General features: G+C 41.7%; 1 protein-coding gene across 3 annotated transcripts; it reads left to right on the forward strand.

The window, feature by feature from the left end:
* The first annotated feature begins 7,875 nt into the window (after positions 1–7,875).
* Positions 7,876–18,924, forward strand: LOC148081894 (uncharacterized). Of its 3 annotated transcripts, XM_087788948.1 has the most exons (7): positions 7,878–8,037; positions 9,282–9,540; positions 10,501–10,699; positions 17,277–17,426; positions 18,389–18,541; positions 18,660–18,730; positions 18,783–18,924. In XM_087788948.1, exons 1-6 carry the CDS (start codon positions 7,965–7,967, stop codon positions 18,684–18,686), a joined length of 861 nt encoding a protein of 286 aa, XP_087645074.1. In that variant the 5' UTR covers positions 7,878–7,964; the 3' UTR covers positions 18,687–18,730; positions 18,783–18,924. The 3 variants fall into 3 exon arrangements, with proteins under 3 accessions (XP_087645075.1, XP_087645074.1, XP_087645073.1); XM_087788949.1 differs by having other exon boundaries at positions 7,876–8,037; positions 9,285–9,540; positions 18,660–18,924; XM_087788947.1 differs by having other exon boundaries at positions 18,660–18,924.
* Positions 18,925–18,952: the final 28 nt, after the last annotated feature.

Below are 18,952 nucleotides of genomic sequence, written 5' to 3' on the forward strand. Positions count from 1 at the left end.
CGTCTACGTGACGATAGTCAACAGTAATCGCGATCCTGCAGAGGTGACGTCACATATGCTAATAAACTGCCGCACACAAAACTTCCGCCAAACCTCTAGATGTTGACGTCAGACTTGTTGTTACTCGTCCCAGAACATGCGTTTTTGTCCTCACGTTTGTGCAGTAACCTGACGGAACCAGGTGCGCGTCACTCGTCTATTGAGGTAAGATATAATTATTGCTTTAAGTCGACTCAGAAATAAGGTTTCATGGCGTGTAATGTAACTTTCTGTGGTGCGTTAACACGAGAGCTAGTTTGCTAAAACTTAGCTTTTTAAATTATAATGTAACTCACACACGTATTTTGTTAGTTATTTTGAAAGGACTTTGTAAGCATAGTGAACACAAACTTGTAACCTACAGCACATCCCATCATGGAAATAATCTAAAATGCAATTCTATGTTATTTTCTAGGTGAGATGGAATGCTGCATATCAGATGCTGGACTAACCATCGGAGGTGGAAGGGGTCAACACATGCCAAAAGCAGGTGAGATGGTTACATCATACACACTTTGGTCATTAAAATCGTCATGTTTGGTAACAATGATCAATACATTTCTGTGGCAGGACGCACTGTCATGCTGACGCTTATGGTCAAGGTTTTCTGGGTTCTGTTGTTGGAAACACTTGGTCGTGCCCGTCAAGGTGGTAGGTACTAGACTAAAGAGTCTTTTTCAATAGATTTTACACTTCAAATGATCGGAATCATATGACTTTATTAATACAATGTTTTCCAGGTTCTGTTGACTTTCGGACAAAGAGGATTCGACGTTGTTATGGCAGTAAGGAGACGGCAGGAAGTGAAAGATTCTTGAGAAAGAGATGAACCACCTCTGGAAGTCTCTGTCAAGTCGTTGTGATTCCCTGAAAGAGTTGTCTTGCATGGCAGTGTCACAGCAAGGTAAGAGTTTATTTAGCAAGTGAAGAACAGAACTAGTACAAGCACAGCTGATCATTCTTATTGTCTTATTCTTTTAAGATGCACCATGGGCTTGACTGGTGAGGCTTTGAAAGGTCTTCAGAGCATTTTAGGAGCAGGAGCAAGTCAGCGTGACGTAACTCGAACCATGACTCGGACCAGAAACTACTACACACAAGTCTTCGCTGAGGATGAGACCATCAACGTCGTGCAGATTCACTCTGATGGTTACTTGTGACATTTTTGACGATCTGTGAACAATTGTTTGATATGAAACCTGTAATAAAGCACAATTTGATACCATTTTGGTTAATGCTCCCATAGTATTCATCCCAACATGATTAATGCAGTTGTACCTTCAGAGATGCCTATAATTGATACCAATGAATGCTTAAAAAATTAGAATAAAGTTTTTATGATAACAGTTCATATCTTTTATTATGATAGGGTGATAAAAAGCAGCTAATGTACACTATTCATATTGCTATATATAGCTTATCCAGTGTCAAAAGTTAAAAGTTTACTACTATTGGAATAATTACATCTATAATCATACGTTAGTAATCAATAACATGTACTGCTCACAGCTAATCAATAATTAACAGAGGCGTGATATTGAGGCTAGTGTGAACTATCATGCTCTTTTTTAGACCCCCAGGGGCCGCTGGGAATGAACCGGGGCCAAAAACGTGTTTTTCATGACTGTTACTCTTTTGCTCTTATTTGACCTCTGTGACCCTCAGACATATGAAACCTGGTCTTTGTGACCTCTTACACCTCTAAAATCATATGCTGGTGGGACCATAATGATAACCTCTCCGAAACCGGAATTAGCTTCAGGAAGCACCTAGAAAAACGCCCTTGAAAACATATGTGTATAAATGGAACATGAAGAACCTCTAAAAGTTTCAGATCATTTAAATTAACAATGGTCGATTTATAGAGCTTCAAAGTCCCGATTTCTCGGGTTTCCCATGATACCATGGGGCACAGGAAGTTCATAGCAACATCAAACCACCACAGTTCAACTCAGAATGGAGTCTAGTATAACATATCCAAATATAAGCTCTGAGGTCCAAGCAGAAAAAAAGTTGCCTAAGTCCATTCCTGGAAGATCAGGTCTGGTCATTCTTTTACACTCAGAAACCATCTTGACAGAAGAATGACAACCTCTCCCTCATTTTTGGACTCATTGACACCAAACTTCTCACACGATAGTAGGAGACCATTTGAATGTGTCATATAAATATCAGCTTTACAAGGGCCTTCAAGCCTCTTGAAGTTAGAGAATTAACCCTTTGATGTAGCACAGGCCACTACAAACAAATAAATCATTTCATGAACCCTGTTAGTCTTTCAGTATTTGTTGTTGTTGGTGGGTGTAGTTTTCTGATAGTATAACAGCAGTCTTGAGTCACCTATCAATAACATAAATATGTATATTTTAAAGTTCAAACATGTACTGTGGGTCTCACAAAGCTTTTATACGTGCTGTCTTCTATTTCATAGTTTGAGTGTAATTTACAAATAGCTCTTCAGTTGCTATTTTAAATAATGATGATTACTGATGAATTAAATCATTTTTTACTGCTTACCCATATCACATGGAATGACAAAATTATGAAAGTTATTGCAAGTGTGGTGATTTCAAGAAAGCAGTAGTTTATCTCTATTTATCTTAAATATCTCCACTGCATTTTGCTGAATGTTTGTTTGTTTATGTTTGTATTTTGTTTATGTACTTTGGTGTTGATGGTTAATAATTGAGTAGTGAAGGGTTAGGTATAGATGAGCTTATGCTTCATCCTTCTTACTTTTTTGACATGTTGGGTAAATATTATTGTTTTGACTATAATTATTGTTTGACTAATGTCATTGGTTTTGTTTGTTTGTCTTAAGTTTAATTTCTTATGTAACATGTTCGAAATAAAGCATTCATTCATTCATGATTCATTAACATATGATGTCTGCTTTGCCTGAATATTGTTCATGTTGAACTCTATGTCGATCTCAAACTGGGGTATACAGAGACCTTTTTACAACTTTTAAATCACCAATTGTTATTTTCACAACACATTACCTGCACTGATGATGAATACTATGGGACTATGGTTATTCAAAATGATATCAAATTGTGCTTTATTACAGGTTTCATATCAAACAATTGTTCACAGATCGTCACAAATGTCACAAGTAACCATCAGAGTGAATCTGCAAGACGTTGATGGTCTCATCCTCAGCGAAGACTTGTGTGTAGTAGTTTCTGGTCTGAGTCAATGTTCGAGTGACGTCATGCTGATTTGCTCCTGCTCCTAAAATGCTCTGAAGATCCTTCAAAGCCTCACCAGTCAAGCCCATGGTGCATTTAAAAGAATAAGACAATAAGAATGATCAGCTGTACTTGTACTAGTTCTGTTCTTCACTTGCTAAATAAACTCTTACCTTGCTGTGACGCTGCCATGCAAGACAACTCTTTCAGGGAATCACAACGACTTGACAGAGACTTCCAGAGGTGGTTCATCTCTTTCTCAAGAATCTTTCACTTCCTGCCGTCTCCTTACTGCCATAACAACATCGAATCCTCTTTGTCCGAAAGTCAACAGAACCTGGGAAACATTGTATTAATGAAGTCATATGATTCCGATCATTTGAAGTGTAAAATCTATTGAAAAAGACTCTTCAGTCTGGTACCTACCACCTTGACGTGCTCGACCAAGTGTTTCCAACAATAGAAGCCAGAAAACCTTGGCCAGAAGCGTCAGCATGTCAGTGCGTCCTGCCACAGAAATGTATTTATCATTATTACCAAACATGACTATTTTAATGACCAAAGTGTGTATGATGTAACCACCTCACCTGCTTTTGACATGTGTTGACCCCTTCCACCTCCGATGGTTAGTCCAGCACCTGATATGCAGCACTCCATCTCACCTAGAAAAGAACATAGAATTGCATTTTAGATTATTTCCATGATGGGATGTGCTGTAGGTTACAAGTTTGTGTTCACTATGCTTACAAATATTTCTCACTTACTTCACATTTGAAATCATTTGTCAGGAACCACAGAGAGAAAGGTTTCATGTCAAGCAGGTCTGGAGTTCTGGGCAGTTATTGCAGGTCACTTCCATGCAAAAACAAAACTAAAACATACTAGTGCTCCCTTTTAAATATAATAAATCAATAAATACAAGCAAGTATACTTGATCATGCATTCAGAGATAAGCTCTCCATGTTTCCTTCATCCATTGTTTGATGGTGTTTCCATCTGGCTTAACTCATTATGCTGGAATTTAAAATACTTTTCATTATTATTTTATATATATTCTTTCATTTAAAGAAAACTACAACAGATCAAATCCCTCATCCAAAAGGGTTAAAATAAACGTATACTTATATAATTAAATACGATAAATATGTTATCTGTATTAATATGCGGAAGTGATAAATGAAATCAATATCTTGAATATTAATTATATAAATCGCCTCCCATGACCTACCAATATATTAAACTTTTTATTGGATATAAATATATTTTCGTCCTTTCAAAATAACAAACAAAATACGTGTGTGAGTAACATTTAGCAAACTAGCTCTTGTGTTAACGCACCACAGAAAGTTACATTACACGCAATAAAACCTTATTTCTGAGTCGACTTAAAGCAATAATTATATCTTACCTCAATAGACGAGTGAGGCGCACCTGGTTCCGTCAGGTTACTGCACAAACGTGAGGACAAAAACGCATGTTCTGAGACGAGTAACAACAAGTCTGACGTCAACATCCGGAGGTTTGGTTGCGTGTGCGGCAGTTTATTAGCGTATGTGACGTCACTTCTGCAGGATCGCGATTACTGTTGACTATCGTCACGTAGACGCTCATGATCGCAGCTTAATAAAAAGAAAACATATGTCCATAAACGCAATCTCAATGAAAGGTTATATTTTCATAGAAAAGCGCACCGGATTATAAAGAGGATCAAGCGAAATAGCACATCCAGACTTTATTTTACTCATTCATAAAACAATGTCAACATTATGGAGTTGAAACACCTAAAAATATACAATTTAGTAACTTTTACAGGACCTTTTAAGCATGTATTACTCCGCGAGAGCCTCTTGACTTCCGCGATGCGTGAACAATCCAAGCTTCAAAAAATAAAAATGAAGCATTTTTTACCAAATTATGGTCGTCATGTATGACATCGTGGTTCAAGGTCGTTAAGCACAATCGGGGGTAGAATCGCAGTGTTGACATTAAACATTTCAAGTGTGCTTCATAGTTTTAGAATTACGGTAGCCAAATTACAACAGCGTCACGTCACGTCACGTTACCATGGCAAAGACGAGTTAGGCGACGCGTCAAATGTAACCCAGGTGGTTTGAATCCGACGTCGGGGAGTGCTCTGTATATTACTGGGTGACCCGGGTAGGCGAAAACCGACGTTTTTGTCCCCCCTGTAACGTCCCCTTAGGGACGTCAGGGGGAAATTGCACGGCGTAGGATGGTATGACGCCTCGAGTGTGAGGACGTGTTGTAATAGGAGGAAATAAATGCTCAGCTTTTAAATTAAGATAAATGAATCTGCTGCGTCTTCCTTGTAATCTTTTAATATTACAGTCATACTCTATACTGTTTAAATCCACGTTTGCTAATCCTTTTTATTATTTATTAGTTCATCTTTTTCTATATCCATTGATTGTTTAAAACAAATTCAGATCATTAAATATGGCAGGGTAAAGATTTTGAATACATAACTTTAAATAAATTGATAATTAGAACATAATATTTTCAGCTATGACTCTTATGTCAATGTCAAATGAGGCTTTGTATCTCGTCACAAAGAATGGACTCCTAAAATGTTATATTTTTCTTTTTTGTACAATATGTAAGTGTTTAACTGGATTGCCAAATATTGTTTTGTAAGTGCTGTTTCTTTTCTTTTTCCTTTTTTTCTTTTTCTTTTTGAGGGGGGTGGGGTGGTGTGGTTTCTGTATTGTTTTATTTTTTTCTTGTTTGTGTGTTTTGTCTTGTTCTCTGAAAAATCAAAATAAAATCATATAAAAAAAGAGGTTATTGAACAATATGTTTCAGTAACATTTGGATGCACTAGAGGGAGACATTTGTCCAGATGAGGAGAAGATCTAAATCACTCTCAAGAGAAATCCTGTATCTTTCTTTTCACACATTATTATGAAGTCAACAGTGAGATCAAACGATAGTTCAGTTTACCTTCATCTCACATAGACATTGACATTTGTGCTGACGACATTCTTTTGTAACCATATGATGAAAAGCATGAACACACGCCAGATCGACGGTGGATTAATAAGCAACTATAAAACCCTTACCACGGAGAGAAAAGAAAAAGATTAAATCATGGAGCAACCCAACAATAAAAGAAAGCTTTCCACCGTGTGGGACCACTTTGATCTGGTCTCAGAAAACAAGTGCTTGTTTTAATTTTTCAAAGTTTCCCCTTGGTCTGTTTTATTTTTAATTCATTTAAAAAGTGAGTATTAACTATTCTTTTTTTTGTTGGTAGGTTATGTTTCGAATCTGTTCGACAGAATTGTCGTATTTACGTATTTGAATAAATCCACCTCCTCAGAAGCACTATTGGGCCAGGCACGAAAATGTGCAACGTCCCACAAAAGTCCAGGACGAACTCAGGTACAAAGCCACTGTACAAAACATTCAAGATTGCTTCATTCATAATCAATTGATATTACTTTATTGTCTCATTTTAACCATCAAGCTTCCAGGAAACAGGTGCCGGATGAGGCTCTGCTGAAATTCATCATGACTGAAGAAGAAGCTTCTTTTTTTGAAAAAAAAAAGTAAAACACAAAAACATGTGCACAAGCATCCAACACATTCACTTGCATGTTTACATTATATAGATATTTTTATTTTTATTTAGTGTATCAAAATGATGCAATGTGAAATACAATGACTAAAATTATATTATTGTATATGTGTCATCAAATCAGTCTCAGTTGAGCCTCTCAACTAGGTTGCTTTTATGATTAATTACGTCCAGCAGATGTCAGTATTCAGTGACACAGTATCGGCACAGTATCAATACAGTGTTGCTGTGTGTTGAAACGTTTCATGATGCCTCATAGACCCATCACAAATTAACTGTAAAACACGTTTAAATCTCCTGTCGAGTATTGTATGAGCTAACACTGTTGTCTTCCGCCGACAGTCTTTTCTTTGCTTTTTTTCCCCCCTGTCAAAGCATTGACCTCAAGCTAATACTATATACTGCCATCTACTGTTTAGGAGACGAAGTGTAGATAAGGTAAGGTAAGGTAAGGTAGAACTTTATTGAAATTGTTTTTTTCCAATAGCCACAGAAAATAGGGCAATTTTTTACAAAAAATAAATCAAAATAAAATAAGAACAAGAACAAAGAGAAATAAAGAGAAAGAACAAGATGATACAATCTTAAGTCTAAAAATAAAGAACATAGATCAAAGAAAAATAACAAAGACAAAGGATACAAAGACTAACATAGAACAGAACATCCAGATACTTTTACTCCACTCCTGCCCCCGAACTCAGAATTGTACAATTTAATAGCCCAAGAAATAAATGAGTCCTTGAGTCTATTTGTTTTGCACCTGGGAAGGAGCATTCGTGATACTTTATTTCTCAAGTAAAGTCGCGAAAACATATAAAAATCGTTGACTTGTAGCTTTTATTAATGCAAGTCAGTCGATCCTGTTGGTCATTCTGAACGGTATTATCCGTGTGAGAATTATAACTCTAACAATCAATAACATTTGAGATCATTCTTTGTCATAAGCTTAAAAAAAAGTACAACTTAAAAGTCGCATTTGCACAAAACAAAGCCAGAATTAAGAAAGAACAGAGTCAGGTGAAGATATTTGGCAATAAAGCCTCACGTCACTTTATTTTGATGACGTCATTAAGCAACATTTAGTTGTGTTTAAAGCAGCTACACATTGTTTTCCATTTCTCTTTAACAAGCCCACCATGAGGAGGACCAGAGGACAAGGACATGAGAGCTACAATAATGGAAACTTTTTGGCGACTGGATTAATGATAGGTAAGAATGTATCTGGATCCTCTAAAATGTATAGTATTGTATTACTTCATCCTAACACATATAACTATATAATATATATATATATATATATATTATATATAAGAGTCATTATATATACTTATATATATATATATAAGAGTCAACCATTGAACACTGTCATCAGTGAGCAGAGAAGCAGAATGAGTGCACGAATGCTCCTACCCAGGTGCAAAACAAATAGACTCAAGGACTCATTCATTCGTCGGGCTATTAAATTGTACAATTCTGAGTTCGGGGGCAGGAGTGGAGTAAAAGTATCTGGATGTTCTGTTCTATGTTAGTCTTTGTATACTTTGTCTTTTTTTATTTTTCTTCGATCTATGTTCTTTATCTTTATCTTTAGACTTAGATTGTATCATCTTGTTCTTTCTCTTTATTTCTCTTTGTTCTTGTTCTTATTTAATTTTGATTTATTTTTTATGAAAGATTGCTGTATTTGTTGTGGCTATTGGAAAAAAAAACAATTTCCCGAAGGAGACCTCAATAAAGTTCTACCTTACCTTACATTACCTTACCTTATATAACTTTAGACTTTCTTTGATTGTCATTGCACAGACAACATTTCAGCTAAACTGGCAACGAAATTTCGTTGCTTGACAACCGTTAAAAACACAGCAGAATGAATGTATACATAAAAAGTATAAATATTAATATTAATAAGATAAAAATAGTGCAATATAGTATAAACAGAATCAATAATTAACGTTTTAAATATTGCATATAATAATGAATGTATATAAAAGTGTAAATATAAATACGTTAAAAATAATGCTAATATGTTATAAATAGAGTAAATACATAATATTTGTAATAGTGCATAGCTCAAGTCATATTTCATTCAACAGTCTGATGGCCAGAGGAAAGAAGCTGTTTCTAAATCTTTGTTATGTAAACGCTACATTATAAAACGTATTATTTACTGGTCTAACTTCCACTAGTGTGCATCTTAGTGGTTTTCTGTTCACGTGCCTCCCCCTCTTCAAGGTTATGGAGGTGGTTATGAAAAAGTGTAAAGTCTAGTTTGTCACTCAAAAGAGCTGGATTTATCCATACGTGGATTTAAAAATGGATGATCTCAATGTCACACTGATAAATACAAAGCCAATGACACTTGAAAAGCAAACCAAACATGTGATTTAAAAAGCACGGTTGTTGTTGATGATAAGTAACTTTGCATTATTTTACGCTGGCATCATGTGATACAGCAGCAGCAGCAGCAGCGGAGCGTTACGCCGAAGACACAACGTTCCAGGATCCACTGGAAGGAGCTATAGAAGATGATGGGTGGGTCTTCATCACCAGAGAGGAGGAGCTCCATCATGGAAGAAGCAGTGTCACCGGGATGGGATCAGCACCTGGAGATGGAAGCTGTGAGAATGATCCGAGGAAGTCCTGCTTTTCAGATCATCAACTGTTGCAAACGATGCCAACTAGGATGAGCATCAGTCCTCGCTTTTATCCTGAGTGAGTATCCACTCCAGTCATCCCTAGTCATGATGATAGAACCTGTATCCACTCCAGACATGATGATAGAACCTGTATCCACTCCAGACATGATGATAGAACCTGTATCCACTCCAGACATTCGTAGTCATGATAGAACCTGTGTTCGGATGTAAACATCTCTCCCCCTTTGACTGTATTTATTCGGCCCTCTTAAAGTCAAGGTATGATCGTGTATAAATGGTTCTAATGCATTAACAAATGCATTTATTATTCATTTACATTTTCACATAACACGTCCCTCCTTTTTGTGTGTAATTTTTGGTGTATACATTAATCCCTCAAAACATTTATTTAAACCCTTGTAGCCTTCACTTGAACTTGAAAAAACTTTATTGATCATTTCAGTAAACGATTGTTATTTACCTGCTGCTTCAGCTGTAGTTTGTACTGGTCTAGTTTTTGTAAGTCCCTGGCCTTAAAGTTGTGTTTATAAACAATATAGTTATTTATCTAAAACATTTCAAGCTAGGATTATCATAAAAAAATCTGCTCGACAGAAAGATGTTGTGTAATAGCAACTAGACCAGTACATGGGTTACGCTGAGCCTTGGCTTCAAGTTCAGCTGCGACTGCAGCATAAAGAGGATTATCTTCTGACCTGGAGAACATGTAGAAAAAAACCTTTTCAAAAGTACCTTCTGTATCATTTGACCTGAAATATCCGGTTTAAGTTAATTGAAGAAATGTTTTGGAAAAAAATCATCTATATAAGAATACAATTGCAGCTTATTTAACTTAATAAATGTCATGGCCTAAAGACGCGCGATATCTTTCTCTTTTTTTTTTTGCTTGACAGCCCCTAACAACTCTCTCAGAATTTAATGTGGCCCTTGAAGAATTTTGATTGCCCACCCCTGCTCTAAAGTCACTCTATCCATCTGAAGTAGTCAGACATAAATATGTGCTGTGGCCCCACAGGAGGGACCCCACACCTGTGGCAGGAGAAGACTGCAGTTGGCAGTCCACAACCACTCATCTGCAGAGAAGCGAAGACAGAACCAAGCAGCAGCGTCGTGTCAGATGGGCCGATGATCCTGAGGAGCGTGAAGAACCATCAGAGGGTCCAGAGACGAGAAGAGCATCGGACGAGGACGAGTGGTGGGAGAAGAGGGGAGACGTGAGTGTCGGACTTCATCCAAAGACACATTTACAACATGCATCATTCATCTTACGTGCATAGAACCACACACATGACAAAGACTATCTTTGATACAACTCTACTTTGAAACATGTTGTATTGTCGAATAATAAGCAGGTATATTGTTAATCCCTCAGAAGAGCACACAGTATTATAAACTCTAAATGCAGAGGGTTTTGGGGTCGAATGTTGTTTACTCGCTTCCAACTCACTTATTCTGACAACTCTTGTGTTAACTCGGGGTCAAGGTGACCCGAAGGCCCCGAAAACAAATGTGTTTGAGGTATCCCTTGTGTTGCTTCCGGGTCAAGGTGAATGACCTTTACCACTGCATATGTATTTATGGAAGCCAGGTAGGTTGTTCACCTGTTGACTAAAAGACAACACAAGGGATACCACAAACACATTTGTTTTCAGCCTTCGGGTCACCTTGACCCGGAGATACGACAAAGGACGCAACACAAGGGTTAAACAGGCCTCTTGGAGAATAAAGTTGTGTTTATAAACAATATAGTTATTTATCTAAAACATTTCAAGCTAGGATTATCATAAAAAAAATCTGCTCGACAGAAAAATGTTGTGTAATAATTCTGTATAAATATTCAGAATTTAAGCAAAATACAAGGTCAATTTGTCTCTTCTAGTCTAAATATAAGAAATACTAAGGAAGTAATTATTACACAATTAAAACCAGGGAGAATATTCTGAATAATGTCAGAATAAACTCTGTGGTTTCAATTGTATCAGAATATAAATAATATAAAACGAGAGGCAACCTTTTTTCCAAAGTGTAGTTAACTCATTCCACAAAATCTTGCAGAAATATAAATAATGCCTCAACACTGATAGATTAAAAAACATATTGTTTATTCTCTTATAAAGAGTTGTAATCTTGCACAGCTGTGCTTTAAAGTGATGATAAAGACTTGTAGGAGCTGATTAAAGTAAATTCTAACATTGAGTGATAAAAAGAATTGACAGTAAGTGATAACATCTCTTATTATTGTTTGTTGTTTTGCCATCAGGTCTTAAACTTTTATTTAAAAACACAAAGATAATCTAACATGTTGAGACACACCTGAAACATTTAGCATTGATTATATTTAGCTAGTCGTGCTAATGCTAAAGTTAGCTCTAGAGCTAACAATTCAAAGAGTTTGTTGACCTGCTATGTGTTTTTTATTTTATTGTCAAGCTGTCACATGACTATAATTTATATACAATATATGTGCGGATAGTTCAAGCAACTGTTGTTTAGTTTTACATCTTCTGATTGTGAAATGCTAAGAGGTAAAGCTAACGCTAGCGTTGACATAACCCCTGAGTTATCTATCATAACCTCAGGTTCTACGAGTTGGTGCGAAGCCCTCTAACGGCTTCGCTATTGGTTTACCCCGAGGCACCGCCTCGTCTCTGAGAAAGCTTAATGAACTCGCCACCCAGCAGGGGGCAGTCCACTTCCTATAAAGGCGGGAAGCACCCGCCGCACTTTCTCCAACTGAAAACTCAGCGAGAAGGGCGGCCGCTGGGCGACGAGGTTAGAGGGCTTCGCACCAACTCGTAGAACCTGAGGTTATGATAGATAACTCAGGGGTTCTACGTCATTGGTGCTCCGCCCTCTAACGGCTTCGCTATTGGTTTACCCAAAAGGCGAAGGTCGAAGCCTGCAGGCACCCCGCAGGAAACGCGCCACCAAGGGGTGGGCGCGAACCGAAGCACCCTCAAAACCGACATGCCTCGTCGCTATGGCTGATGCGAACACTCTCAGTGTCGCCACAGTCCACCCGTTATCCAGCAAATGTTGCAGGAAAGACAGGATAGCGGAGACCAAACAAGAGCTGGGGTCCAAGGACCTGTCTGAACACCAGCGGGAGAAATCCCCCACTTTGAGGCATAAAGCCTGCGTGTTGACGGGGCCCGGGCGTTCTCCAGCGTGTGGAGAACGTCCGGGTCCAAAGTCCCGATCAGCTCGTCCCGTGCAGGAGCCACACCTTGAGAGGCCGGCCCAGCACCGGGGGCGCTGTCAGAGTCCCCCCCGCCCGACACAGGGCAGCGGGGCCCCAAGGGATGGCCCACGGGGCCCCGACCGCCATGCGCACCAGCTCTGGGAACCAGAGCGCCCCCGGGGAGTCTGGTGCTACTAGAATTAACCTCAGCCCCCCCCCGCCTCGCCCTCCGAATCAAGGGGAGAAGGAGCTGCGGAGGAGGGAAGGCGAACAGTAGACCGACCGGCCACCTCGAATGGGCTAAGTGTCCACGCCTAGTGGGGGGCAATCCGAAGCCCTGAGGGAGAACCAAAGAGGGCATTTGAAGTTCTCCTTGCTGGCGAAGAGGTCTGCAACCGGGTGACCGAATCGAGACCAGATCTCGCTTGCCACTGCCTCGGACAGACCCCATTCGTCCTGGACGGCCCCCCTCGACAGTCTGTCCGCTACTGCATTCAGCTCGCCCGGTACGTGCTGAGCTCTGAGCGAAAGCAGGTGACAGTCTGCCCACAGCCAAATCTTCTTTGCCACACTCAGAAGGGCTGGGGATCTGACTCCACCTTGGCGATTTACGTACGCCACGGCGGTGGAGCTGTCGGATAGTACTAGGACGTTGGACCGTGACAGTTGGGGAGAGAGGTGAAGCAGGACAATGTGAATCGCCTTCAGCTCTAGCCAGTTTATGTGTCTGAGCACCGGACTGCTCCAGACCCCACTGGCGTAGGCCTGACCCGAGGTGCCTCCCCAACCTGTCAGAGAAGAGTCTGTAAACACTTGAGTGTAACGAAGGACGCAACTCAATGGAACTCTCCGCCTGAGGTTGGCTAGAGAGTTCCAAAACTGGATGTCCTGCAAAACCCGAGCGGGAAGGCGCACTTTCCGACCTCTTTCCCGCTTTAGGTCTAGCTTGAGACGACCAAACCATCTCTGAAGCTCCCTCATGTGCAGCAAGCCCAGCCGAACAACCGTGTGGGCTGCTGCCATGAGCCCAAGGAGGGACATAACAGTGCCTGCTGTTGTCACGTGACACCGAGCTTCCAGCAACTGTGTTGTCAGTCGGAGAATGGGCTGGATACGCACGTCCGGGAGGCGCGCGTATCCCTCCTCCGAGTTCAACAGTACCCCCAGGTAAACTAACTGTTGAACTGGAGTCAGAGCGCTCTTGCTGAGGTTCACTGTGAACCCCAGGGTGGCAAAATGGCTCAACACCTTCTGTGTGTGAGCGTAACTTTCTGCCTCTGACCTGGCAAGGATCAACCAGTCGTCCAGATAGGTCAAGATCCTTACCCCACTCACTCTCAATGGCTCCACTGCCTCTTCCACACACTTGGTGAAGGTCCTGGGTGCCAGAGAGTAGCCGAACGGGAGTCGAGTGTATTGAAACACCCGACCCTCGAGGGCGAAACGCAAGTACTTTCGATGTCTCTTGACTATCGGTATGTGAAGTACGCGTCAGTCAGGTCGATAGATGTCATCCAATCTCCTGGACTTACACCTGAAGCAGTTTCTTGACCGTCAACATGCGAAACGGGCGGGTAGCTATGAACTTGTTCAAATAGCTGAGGTCCAGAATGGGCCTCCAACCCCCGGTCTTCTTCGCCACGAGGAAGTACCGGGAGTAACCCTGTCATCATCTAGGCTGCAGGGACCAGTTCTACGACCTCCTTCTGCAGCAGAGTAGTCACCTCGTTTCTCAAACAGGATAATTTCTCCTGCTCCGCCATACGCGTCCAGAGAATCCCTGAAAACGCAGGGGTTGACGGGCAAAAAGTAGCGCATAGCCCCGCCTGATTACTCCCCCCAGCCAAGTGGGTCTTAGAAGTAAAACCAGGCGACTCCAAGCCGAATAATGTTCTGTCAGAACCGCAGCCCTGGCGAACCTTGGGTAGTCCTCCGGCACGCACCCCAAGGGCGGGCCGTAGACGAAAGGGCATCACACAAGCCGCGTCTCTATCTCTTGAATCCACAGAGCATGTACTCGAGTTGGATTCACTAGAACCCCCACTCTCATACATAAAAACCGGCTCTGTGGGAGAAGCGCGCAAGTGCGCGTGAGACACCTCAGATGCGCGTCGTGCGTGTTCCCTTCCCCCCCGGAAGTCTTCCCAACTCCCTGAGCACTTCTTAGTGTCACCGGAGCTGACAAAACCCGCGATGTGGAGGAATGTGCTGGAGAATTAACCCGGAGCTGAAGTGAGTTAGGTCGCGCGCGCGTCGGCACCGCATCACTCAAGCTCCGCTGGCGGTCCAGACCTGCTCGTCACTCGTGAGATCCGACCGCCACGCACCTCTCCAGTTGATCGACCAGACGGGGCGGAAGTTCTTCGCCCTCGCCTGGTCTCAGGACGGCGAGAAAACTCGCGAGTAAAACACCAGGTTGCGTCAGTTCCATGGCGTTTCTCCGCCGCCAAACGTGACGTCCTCCACGGTGCCAGGGCTTGTAGACAGCGCTGTGGGGGAAGGAACAACCTCCGGTCAACATAGACATGTCTGGACTAGTTCCACTCACCTCCGCTGTCAAGCTCTGTCGGGCACGAGCGCTGGTCGACGCGGAAGTAAACACAGCTGACTCAGCCGGTCTCGCGGACCTCTGCTCGTCTGTAAACAAAACACATGTGGTTGGAGTCTGCCCCTCATTCGTGTGGAAAGACTCTGTTATTACAGTCTCGGCATGACCCGGGCGAAGGGGTTTAAACCCTCCTTCGAACTGTGTTCTGAGAGGAAACTCTCGCCGTCTATGAACGGCGGAGCATGTTAGCTTATCATTAGCGGCGAAAGTCTCTAATGACGCCTGTGAATACGTCACACTCACAGGCGGAGCCACATGCACACTACTAACATCTCTCAGAACGAACCACAGAAACGTCATACGTTCTCTTGTTTTATTCCCGACACATTCCCTTGAATGAATAGGGTGGAGGAGCCCTCGGCCGTCGACTCTGCTGCGGCTGCTGGCTCCCCGGCTCGCGCTGCGGATCTTGGCGACGCTCACTCGTCGCACGCCGCCGCTGTTGCCGATGTTGTTGGTGCTGCTGGGGTGGCTGGTCTCTGGTGACGCTTCCCCCCAGCACCAGATGATGATGCCGACGAACGGGATCTCCGTCTCCACGTATCCCCGTCGCGCCTCGTCATCACGCCAAACGTGACGTCATCCATGACGTTTCTCCGCCAAACGTGACGTCATCCATGGCGCCGGGATTTTCTTGACAACGCTCATCGGCGGTCAAACCCCATCAGCGCATGTCAACACGGAAGTAAACACAGCTGATCAAGCCGGTCTCGGGGACATTTGCTTATCAGGCCGACGAACGGGATCTCCGTCTCCGCGTATCCCCGTCGCGCCTCGTCATCACGCCCATGCAGGTGATGGCGGAGCTGCGCCGCCTCCTGCCGGGCCATTCCTCTCAATGGTGCGGCCCGTTCCATGGCGTTTCTCCGCCAAACGTGACGTCATCCATGACGTTTCTCCGCCAAACGTGACGTCATCCATGGCACCGGGATTTTTTTGACAACGCTCATCGGCGGTCAACCCCGTCAGCGCATGTCAACACGGAAGTGAAGTAAACACAGCTGATCAAGCCGGTCTCGTGGACATTTGCTTATCTGGAAACAAAGCACATGGTTGAGTCTGCCCTTCATTCGTGTGGACAGACTCCGTTATTACAGTCTCGGCATGACCCGGACGAAGGGGTTTAAAAACCTCCTCCGAACTGTGTTCTGAGAGGAAACTCTCGCCGTCTATGAACGGCGGAGCATGTTAGCTTAGCATTAGCGGCGAAAGTCTCTAATGACGCCTGTGAATACGTCACACTCACAGGCGGAGCCACATGCACACTAACGCCTCTCAAGTGAACCCGTCGAGTGCGCTGCAGGAGGGCCATGTGGCCTGCAAGAGATACTTACCTGATCGCTCTCGCATACCCCATGGTCGACTCCATGCAGCGAGCCAGTCGTCCCCTAGTCGACGTCTGTTCATGATCGATGGACGACTCAGCTCGACTCATCAGGGCCCAACACGTTGGAACGTGAGCTTGTCGAGTGCAGCTCACAGGACTGCCATGTTGCTTTCTTAAACAACATGGCAGTCCTGTGTTGATCATAATCATGATCTGAGGCGGCGTGGGTCGACAAGCCTCGAACGCTTCCCATCAAAAACCGTGGGAAGCGCTCGGAAGGCCACATAATCATCACGTGTGATTTGGGCCTCTAGGCAAACGAAGCAGACATGTGTGTCTCCTCTTCAGGGAGTCTTCGTGCACACATGGTTCACTTCAATATTCATTCGCCATCATTACATTCCACTGTCAGGAGCTTTCTCGCTGAGTTGAAAAAGGAGAAAGTGCGGCGGGTGCTTCCCGCCTTTATAGGAAGTGGACTGCCCCCTGCTGGGTGGCGAGTTCATTAAGCTTTCTCAGAGACGAGGCGGTGCCTCGGGGTAAACCAATAGCGAAGCCGTTAGAGGGCGGAGCACCAATGACGTAGAACCTACATAGCTAATGCTGTTGAGAGTAAATAAATATTGTTCATTGTTTAGTTGTTTGTTTTGTTTCTCACTGTTTTTCTTTCTACAGTTTCCACGAACAAGCGACGCCAGCTGCCAAACTGAAGATACTGATAATCCTCTTTATGCTGCAGTCGCAGCTGAACTTGAAGCCAATGCTCAGCGTAAGGCCAGCGACTTACAAAAACAAGACCAGTACAAACTACAGCTGAAGCAACAGGTAAATAACAATCGTTTACTGAAACGATCAATAAAGTTTTTTCAAGTTCAAGTGAAGGCTACAAGGGTTTAACTTTTGTCAGTGATTCAAGTAGAGAAATACTTCATCATTTTAAACAATACTTTATGTTTAAACTATATTTTAAGAACGACAGAAAGGTTATTGTATATACTAGTGTGAAAGTATGTCAGCACCATCAGAATATTGAACGGTTGAATTTGACATTTTTTATGTGAAAACTATAAATCATTCATTGAAATGTTGTCGTTTTTTGAGCATTTTTGTGAATCATTTATTGAGTAATTTGCATATTGAAAGGTTTTTTTTTTTTTTTAAATAATTGAATTAAAAATAAAAGTTCTTTTTTTTTACACTTAAGAGTTTGATATTCTAATTCCAAAAATGTGTCTGGACATCGCATGATTGGCTGAAAGTTGGATTAAGTAGTTCAGTAATGTTTTGATACTCTTGGTTAAAAAGGGTAGAATATAGGAAACATATTTTTTATTATTATTATTATTTACAAGAAAAAACATGTTTAAAATGTTTAAAAAGTGCAAGTACATTTTTTTTTTTAATATTTAATTTTTTAAAGTCCAATTGTAAAATAAAAATCAACCTTTAAATACAAGTAACCGTGTTCAATTATTGAATACATTATTTGAATGCTTAGGAAAACAACATTTTTAATTTAACAATTCAATATTCTGACTCTTCCAAACATCGTCTGTTGGTGAACATGTGTGGTTTATATGTGAAAATTAATTTTTAAACATGTTCATTTAAAACATCTCAGTTTATAATTATTATTATATATATATATTATATATATATTATTATAACTTTCAAAACACATTTTTCAAACATTAATCGTGTGGACTTGAAACGAGGGCCTGGTTTTATTTTAATGGAAGATTCCGTTTGTTGAAAATACTGCATGTTGTTAATGTTCACAATGTTAGATCGAAGAGAAAAAACGACAGAAACAGGAGGAGAAGGATAAGATCAAACGAGAGGAGGAGAAAGACGAGCGGAGGCTGGCGGAGCAGAGACAGCGGCTGCAGCAGCAGTACGAGCAGGAGATGGAGGCTGAGGCTGCTAATGTGTGGATGGAGGTACTTGAGGGGGTTTAATGTTATAATGTGATCGCTAAAATACTTTCACTCAAGAGACATGTTTTCATGAGATGCGTAAGAAATAGTAATGTTAAAAATCATGTTTGACCTGTTACAGAGGGGACGACTCCTTCCGACTTCTTGAAACCGTCCCAGAACAGGTCGACGAACCTTTGACCCGTCGTTCCGAGTCCAGTGATGAAAGGCCTCGCTTGTGTTCGACGACTCGATCCTCACAAGAACAGCAACAATTATGGAGGAGGAAGTCCCCGGTTCAAATCCCTGAGACAAGTTTGGATTTTAAAGGCAGGATTGTTTGTCGAACGCAGAGTTTGGTGCTTCATTCGTCCTCATTTTCACCTAAAATACACATGTTCACACAATTCCGAGTCTGTAGTTTATCTCCACGAC

The sequence above is a fragment of the Callionymus lyra genome, chromosome 4 (genome assembly GCF_982586985.1).
Source record: "Callionymus lyra chromosome 4, fCalLyr1.hap1.1, whole genome shotgun sequence".
Classification (NCBI taxonomy): Eukaryota; Metazoa; Chordata; class Actinopteri; order Syngnathiformes; family Callionymidae; genus Callionymus; species Callionymus lyra.

Excerpts from the sequence above, each read along its gene's own strand:
- LOC148081894 (XM_087788947.1), top strand. The coding sequence starts at position 7,965 with ATGAGGAGGACCAGAGGACAAGGACATGAGAGCTACAATAATGGAAAC. Across the intron at positions 10,700-17,276 it reads GGTGGGAGAAGAGGGGAGAC|TTTCCACGAACAAGCGACGC; the intron begins GTGAGTGTCGGA and ends TTCTTTCTACAG. Across the intron at positions 17,427-18,388 it reads AACTACAGCTGAAGCAACAG|ATCGAAGAGAAAAAACGACA; the intron begins GTAAATAACAAT and ends TCACAATGTTAG.